General features: G+C 28.7%; 1 protein-coding gene across 1 annotated transcript; it reads left to right on the top strand.

Annotated features, from left to right (window-relative positions):
- Positions 1–4,766: 4,766 nt before the first annotated feature.
- Positions 4,767–6,149, top strand: LOC107852865 (tyramine N-feruloyltransferase 4/11). Its single transcript, XM_016697915.2, has one exon. It carries the CDS (start codon positions 5,297–5,299, stop codon positions 5,981–5,983), a length of 687 nt encoding a protein of 228 aa, XP_016553401.2. The 5' UTR covers positions 4,767–5,296; the 3' UTR covers positions 5,984–6,149.
- The last annotated feature ends 2,814 nt before the right edge of the window (positions 6,150–8,963 follow it).

Raw genomic sequence — 8,963 nt, 5'->3', positions numbered from 1 at the left:
AAAGTACCAACTGAATCGAATTCTAATGATATCAAATAATTTATCCAAAAATAAAATTAAAAGAAGTGAAAGTAGAATTTTAATCCAATGACTATATATTTATAGTATAATAGGCATGTTTATTTATTAACCAAGATATATTTTCTTTTATAATACTGAAGTGATTTTATAAAACTGAACTCATTGTACGAGATACACATGCAAAGCGCAATAATTAAATATATTTATGGTAAACTTTTACTTATTAAAAATCATCAGAATTAATGACAACTAATACTTTTTTCATTAGTTTAAGAATTCTAATAAACTAAATTTGATTTAAGAATATTTGAAAAGTCTATACTTTTTTCATTAGTTTAAGAATTCTAAATCAACAAAATTAGGTTTTGAGAAAATTTGAAAAATCTAGAAATAAATATAAAAGCGTTAGAATAAAAAAATTTTAAGAAGTACCAAAGTTTTAAGTACGTAATAAGAATGTAATCAATGATTTTATAAAGATTTGACTTTAAAAATAAGAAAGATTTTAAATATAGAAGAAAAAAAATAACCGTTCCTTTTTTGAACTATTACTTTTCCCATTAGTTTAAGAATTTTAATCAACTAAATCTGATTTTAAGAAGATTTGAAAAATAATTCTAAATCAACAAAATTTAATTTTAAGAAAAATTAAAAAAATTAGAAATAAATATAAAAGCATTAGAATAAGATAAATTTAAGAAGTAACAAAGTTTTAAAAGTTTTAAGTACGTAATAAGAATGTAATCAATGATTTTATAAATATTTGACTTAAAAAATAAGGAAAGATTTTAAATATAGAAAAAAATAATCATACCACAAATATGGTTGAAATTGATGTGTTTCTCTTAGCCTATGACAGCAAAGGAAAGAGATACTGCATAACAAGCGCAAAAGTGATGATCGATCAACCATTTGAAACTTCTAGTGGTAATATATATATGTATATATATATATGTGTGTGTGTGTGTGAAATTGAAAGAGTTTTGAAAGAGATAGAGGAGATTGAGTTTGAAATACTCGAATTGAATAATTTGAATAGTTGAATAAAATTTAATATTCGAAGTTGAATAGTAACTTGAATGAATTTTAATGAATTGAATTTTATTGAATAAATTGAATTTTGATTGATTCAATAATGAAACTGAATTGTATACTGAATATTTAAAACTAAGGTACAATGTTCTATTTATATAAGTGATCAAACGAACTAACCCTAATTCAGAACCAATACTAAACTAACTTCAATCTCTCTAAACAAGATAGAATTCTAAATAAGGTACAAAACACTTAAGGTAATACAATTCTAAATATGGTAGAATATACTCCTAAATAAGGTACAAGATATTAGAGATATATATTAAAGATTTATCTAAAGTGTACAAAAAGAAATAAAATAATATGTATAAATTTTTTTCAAAATTTGAACCGAAATTAATATGTTGAGACAGCTGAAATCAAGGCTAGCCTAAGCTATGTACTGCAATAGGCGAGTATATAATGACATGAAACAGATAAATCAACCCGATTCAATAAATAAATATAATAATATTTCAATAATTTGATCTATGTGTGTTTTATTTACAATGTTGGATAATAGGTCTGCAGTGAGATAGTTTCCCATATTAATTTGCTCTTAATTTGAACATGCATTAATAGATTTCTAAAATGACAAACTCTAATCAAATTCTACTCCATGTTTGTCTTACTTCCTCTCTCCTTAACATATATTCATCATCTATTCATTTTTTCATATTGGTGTGAATATATTATTTAAGCATAGTAACTTATATTTAGTAATGATCAGAGACGAATCTAAGATTTTAAATTTGTAGATTTTTAATAAAATAAATTAATATGTAACAGTATCATATTAAAGGCAATTAATAGTATCATAACAAAGGTAACACCCCAACACGGATCGATCCCATGATTATGAAAATAAGTAATTCAAGGATCCGTTTTATGCCATCAAGCTAATATTCTTTTTGTTTGTGAGTTCTTATCTAATTTTGTTGACTTATTCTATTTTTTAATATATTTATCGGATCTACAATAGTGATGGGGATTTTCGAAAATCCCCATCCAACACTGTAGATCCGTCCCTGCTGATGATACATGATTATAAATAAATTAAAGTAGATAGATCAATTATATAGTATATACATTATTACTTATATATAAGAGGGAATTCAAGTGATGAAGCAGATATGAGGTCAACATGCCTGTTTCAACTGCATCAATTGTGATTTTACATCACCCCTAATTAATTATTATAAATTATTTATATATTAAAAATTAATAATATTTAATAAAAATACAATAAACATTTATGACATGTCTGTTTCAGCTGCTTCAATCGTAATTTTACTATATCACCCTAAATAATTATTATATCCCTAATTAAATATTATAAGTCATTTACATATTAGAAAATTAATAATATTTAACTAAAAAAAATAAAATAGATATTTATGACATGTCTGCTTCAGCTGCTTCAACCGTAATTGTATCGTATCACCCTTAATTAATTATTATAAGTCATCTAAGTATTAAAAATTGATAATATTTAATTAAAAATGTAAAACAGACATAAAATAAAAATTAACACTAGATGTTTTAAATTAACTTGATGACTTATATGAGATCCTTTTAAGTTTTTTTCCACAAGTATTTTTTTAAAGTAATTCTCTTCTATAATAAGTGACAATGAAGCAGCTGAAGCAGGCTGTTCATGGTCGACATGCCTGCTTCAGTTGCTTTAACCGTAATTTTACTATATCATCCATAATTAGTTATTTTAAGTTACTTATGTATTAAAAATAATAATATTTAATAATAAAGCAAAATAGACATTAATGACATGACTACTTCAATTGCTTCAGTCGTGATTTTACTATATCACCCATAATTAAGTATTATAAGTCATTTAAGTATTAAATAATTAATAATATTTAATAAAAATAAAATGATAAATTAACTCTTGATCTTTTAAATTAACTTGGCGTTTTATATGAGCCCACTTAAATTTTTTTCACTAGTATTTTTTATAATAATTTTACTATGTCATTTCTAAATAGTAGAATAGAAGAAAAATTATTATAAATCATAATAATTTAAAATTTAAATTATTTAAAAAATATAATTGAATATCAATGCCACAAAAGTTTGAACAAGGAGAGTAACATATATTTTTTAAAAATTACATCAAAAGTATTAAAAATTACAATAGTTAATAGCTTAAAATATCTAAATTTATAACAAATATGATTAATTATATAAATTTTAGTTATGTAACATAAATTGAGGCCAAAAAATAATTTATATTGCACTGGTCCTTGATATTTAGTAATGTATAATAAGATATAAAATGGCACGTATAATGTTTATGCATTCTTATTTATCATGTGATACAGATTTTAAAAATAAAAGGGAAAAGATATCGTTTCCACCCCAAACTATATCCGAAAAGTCTAAGCCACACCTAAACTATACTAGTGACCTATTACACACCTTAACTATAAAAAAGTGATACTTTTTACACCCTGTCAGGCATTACACCACTTGCATATGGTGTGGTATTTTACACGCGCTGCCACGTCAGCGCCACATCAGCACCACGTCAGCGCCACGCCAGCATCATCCGAAAAAATAATAAATTTATTATTTTCTTAAATTCTTCTTTTTTCTTTCTTCTTTTTAATTTAAATCCTTTTTGTTTCTTTCTTTCTTCTTCATAATTTTTTTTATTTAAATAATTATGTCTTTTTCCTTCAATGTCCAAAGCCATGGAAGTGCAGGTATTCTTCAATGTCCAAAATCATCTTCTTCAATGTCCAAAACCTTCTTCTTCTTCTTTTTCTTCAATAAATTCTTCAATGTCCAAAACCATCTTCTTATTTTTCTTCAATTACCAAAAAGAAAAAAATAAATTAACGGGATCATATTCTTAACGGGAAGATGATATAAAATCAAAACACCCAAGCAACAACTTCATTCAAATTCAATGTCATCTTCTTCTTCTTTTTCTTCAATTTCTTCAATATCCAAAACCATCTTCTTCTTTTTCTTCAATTTTCCAATGATCATAATGCTATCTTCTTCTTCCATTGTTGATATAAAATCAATACACCCAAGCAACAACTTCATTCAAATTCAATGTTATCTTCTTCTTCTTTTTCTCCAATAAGTTTTCTCCAATCTTTACAAGTCTCATCAAAAGAAATTTTGATCGACTTTTTTTTTTAATTTCAATAATTTTCAACAAGATGTGTAAAGAATTTTGAAAGTACAAGTATCACCAAATTGAATTGAACTTCTTCTCCCATGAACAGATTAATTTGAAAGTACATCAACAAGATGAATTGAATTTAGAAAGCAATAGTTCAACTGCGTCCAGTGAACCTTCTTCTCACTTCAACACGCCGATTCAACGATTCAACTTCTCTTTTTCTCTACAAAAACTACTATGAAAAATCATTTTCGTCAACCACAAGGAGCAGTGGTTGTGATTGAGAGAGAAATAGAAAAAAATAAAAAATGGGATTGAAGGAGAGAGAATTTGTGTGGGGCTAGATTCTGGGGTGGGGGTTTTAAACAATAATTTTGGCTTTAGATGCGCCTTTTTTTCTTTTTAATTTAATTTTATTTCCACGTCAGATCTAGGGTGTAAATAGTTTCACTTTTTTATAGTTTAGGTGTGAAATAAGTCACTAATATAGTTTAAGTGTGATTTCAACTTTTCAGATATAGTTTGAGGTGAAAACGATGTCTTTTTTCCAAAATAAAAAGAATTCCACAGTAGTTCAAAGAAAAAGTTATAAAAATAATTTAACTCATCTTTACAAAGCAACTGAATCTTCCCAATATATATAATTTTCTTTTACAACTTTTTTTAAAAAAAAAAAAAGCAAAACGGAGGGGAGAGATAATTTATGGTCCTTCCCATAACAAACTGATACATATGAAAATATGACAAAAGAAGGAAAGTACGTGGACAGATACTCACCTTTCACCAACTAAACCAAATTCAACTTTTTCTTACACATATATATAAATAAATAAATGTGAATATAAGTTGCACATCTTGAATAAGCCTCACAATATTTTAGGATACTTTTCTTCCACCAACCCCACAAAAATAATAAATAAACACAAAAAACACAATTTTTCCCACTATAAATAACCTTCCTCATCCATACTCTCTTCACTCAAACATCTCATTATAACCTAAAAAACTTCAATTTTTTCCCATCCATCCATCCATCTATATATCACTATGGGTACAATTGAAAAAAACCTCACAATTACTGAAAAAGTTTATGTTAGAGTTCGACTTGCAAATGAAAATGATATTCATCATGTATACAAACTTTTTTACCAAATTCATGAATATCACAAATTCACACATCTTTACAAAGCTACTGAATCATCCCTTTGTGATCTTCTTTTCGATAAAACTAACCCTAAACCTCTCTATTATGGCCCCTCAGTACTTCTACTCGAAGTATCACCAACACCTTTTTCAGATATCGATAATAAAGACGAAAAATTCAAGCCTGTCCTGAAGCGATTTGACCTTAGAGCAAATGTCGTGGACAAAGAAGCCGATGAATTTAAGTCCAAATCATGCGCGCATGATGAGAAAAATGATGTGTATATTGCTGGATACGCATTTTTCTACGCGAATTATTCATGCTTTTATGATAAGGCAGGGATTTATTTTGAGAGTCTTTATTTTAGAGAAAGTTATAGGAAATTGGGCATGGGAAGTTTGTTGTTTGGGACAGTTGCATCAATTGCTGCAAATAATGGATTTTCTTCAGTGGAGGGAATTGTAGCGGTTTGGAATAAAAAATCTTATGATTTTTATGTGAATATGGGAGTTGAAATATTTGATGAATTTAGGTATGGGAAATTGGTTGGTGATGCTCTACAAAAATATGCTGACAAGGAGAAGGTTTAATCATGAAAATATTTAAATTTATTTATCAAGCACTTTTTTATTGGATGTGAAGTTTTCCTTTTTTTTTTTTTTTTAGTAAAAGCAATTTTACTGAATGTTAATTATTACTACCATGTATTAAATGTGTTTCCAAATGTTGGATGAATAAACATAGCGTTGATACTTAGCCACCTTTTTGCTTTTTATTTTTTATTTTTATTTTGTGGATTCTCTTCTCAAAATAGATAATTTAAGAAGTTATGGAAATAGTTTCTTACAGAAATACATGACAAAATAATGTATAATAGATCTCGATGTGATTCGATGATCTCTGTACTCCTCCTATAGCAGGAGCTTAATTATGAGTGGACTGTTTTTTTATTAAAAAAAAAAAAAAAAGCTTGGGATGAGCCGTCTTTTAACTATATTTAGCCTGTTAGAAATATAATTATTATTATTATTTCCTTATCCCAGAAGTAAATTGCATATACATTCACTTTGATACATTTTTGGTTAAAAAAATTGATTTTCACTTTGATACATACTCCCTCCCTCCCTTTCTCTCAATATATGTGACACTTTAAGGGTAAAAATAAAAAAAATTAGAATCGATTTTACACAAGGGAGTTTAGTAGAAGTTCACCTTTAGCAACTTAATTGTAGCGTAATATATATATATATATATATATATATATATTTCCTTTGAAATTTCAGATTAAAAAAGAAGTCACATTGTTAGAGAAATAAAGTTTCGATGATTGACTTATGAATGAAACATGTTAGTCATGCTGGTCCTCACAGGAGAAGGTGTTGAGCAAGGCTGATGATAAATCATGGTTGAAGTCAGAAGTTGATTAGCAAGCAAATTCAGTATTTGTCACGTCCAGAAAAGAAGTTTAGAAAGAAGATAAACATGACACTTGAAGATTGAGTTATTAAAGGAATCCTACCAAGACAAGGAGATAGATTTCAACAAGGAGTGAAACTAACTGAGAGTCCTATTGGAGAAAGAAGACTACATCATCCAGATGACTCCATCAAGAGTTGGCTTAAATAGAAGAGATTGCTTCGAATAGTTTCACTTATGCACCAATAAGAAAAGCATCAATCATCAAATTCATTCACTAGCTTGAAGAAGAACCTGATCCTTTACTTAGAGAGTCGTAGACCTTGTGTAATAAGTTGGTTCTTTGAGTTGGAATGAGTTTTAATTCTAGTCTGAGTGAAATATAAACTGAGTTAGGAGTTGTGTCTTCAAGTTAGGGAACTCGAAGACTTGGGAACACTTATCTTGAAAAGATTTGTGTTATTGTAGAAATAGGAGTTAGAGTTTAATTCCTAGTTTACAAGAATCTTGTAATTTGTTAATTGTTGAGGCTCAAGAGTATTAGTGAAATTGGGGTTAAATCCTATAGAGGTACAGGTCGTGTGTTTTTACACCTTTCTCGGGTGTTTTTCATGTAAAATTATTGTCTTCTCATTTACTCTTCATAAGTGAACCACGTTAGTGTACTTGTTCCACAGATAGGCAACTAATAGAGTAAAACAGTAAAATCAGTAGGGTGCGCACTCTAACAAGTGGTATCAGAGAAAGGTTGTCTTAAATAAGGTTAGCACCTAAGAAAAGATCACTATGATGAATTCTGCACCTTGTACTAGTCACAGTGAAGGTCAGTCAACTACTAAACCTCCACTCTTTGATGGTTCTCACTTTATATGGTGGAAAGTTAGGATAGAAATGTTCATTCAAGGAGAAGACTACGAATTATGGGATAGGATCACTGATGGTCCACTATTCCAATAAAGCTGGTTGATGGTGAATAGTTCAAGAAAGTAAGAAGTGAGTTTACTGTTGATGACTTGCTAGCATTCTAGAAGAATACTAAGGCCAAGAACATCTTGGTCTGTGGATTAGGTCCAGCTGAATACAACAGAGTATCAAATTGTACCACCGCTAAGCAAATTTGGGATGCCTTGGTCAATGCTCATGAGAGTACCTCTCAAGTAAGAAAGTTTAGAATTGCCCTTTTCTTTACTGAATATGAAGCTTTCAAGATGAAGGAGAATGAATTCTTCATGAAATGATGACCAGGCTTACTGCACTAACAAATGAATTGACCACCTTGGGAAAAGACATTCCTGTGAAGGAACAAGTTGAAAAGGTGTTAAGGGTATTACATAAGTCTAAATATGATGTTAAAGTCACTGCCATTAGGGAAGCAAAGGATCTCACTCAAATGACATTAGATGAACTGGTAGGTAATCTGAAGACCTATGAAATACAAATTGATGGGATCAAGAAAAAATGATAGGTACTGAGAGAACCTTGATATTGAAAGCATCAAACAGTGATGAAGAAGTTGAACTTGATGAAGAACAAGTTGCCTTCATAACTATGAACTTCAACAAGTTCTTTAAAAAGAATAAAGGAACAGGTGGCAAGAAATGTTCCAATGACAATCCAAATGGATGGTACAAGTGTGGTAAGATTGATCATCGGATTAGAGACTTTCCTGTATGGGAAATAGAGTGGAAGAAGAAAAGAGCTGAAAAAGAATTAAAAGAAAAAGCTAAAAGGAGGGAGGAGTATGCTATGGTAGCCATTTGGGGATCTGATTCAGATAAGTTAGAAGATGAAAAAATTTATAAGACTGCACTTATGGCCATTGGAGATTCAGACTTGGAAGAAGAAGACGACACTTCTGAGGTAAGCATTCTTCAGCTTAAAGAAAAACTGCACTTATTTTATAAAACAAAACTTATGTCCTTAATGAGTTCTCTAATTTATGATTTCCAAGAATTAACTTTTGATAGGGATGAGTTGTTCAACAACCTTGCAAGCCTCAAATTTGATTTTATTGATTTAGAAACTTGTAAGAATATCGTTAAAAAGAAAAATAACATTCTTAAGGAACAGGTTGTACAACTTGATTATGTAAATGTCACACACAAAACTGAAGTCCTAAAACTGACACTTTTTGAAAAAGAAAAAAAGGGTAAA

The sequence above is a fragment of the Capsicum annuum genome, chromosome 1 (genome assembly GCF_002878395.1).
Source record: "Capsicum annuum cultivar UCD-10X-F1 chromosome 1, UCD10Xv1.1, whole genome shotgun sequence".
NCBI classification, from domain to species: domain Eukaryota; kingdom Viridiplantae; phylum Streptophyta; class Magnoliopsida; order Solanales; family Solanaceae; genus Capsicum; species Capsicum annuum.
Note: the sequence above shows the minus strand (reverse complement) of the source record. Positions and strands in the feature narration are given on the sequence as shown.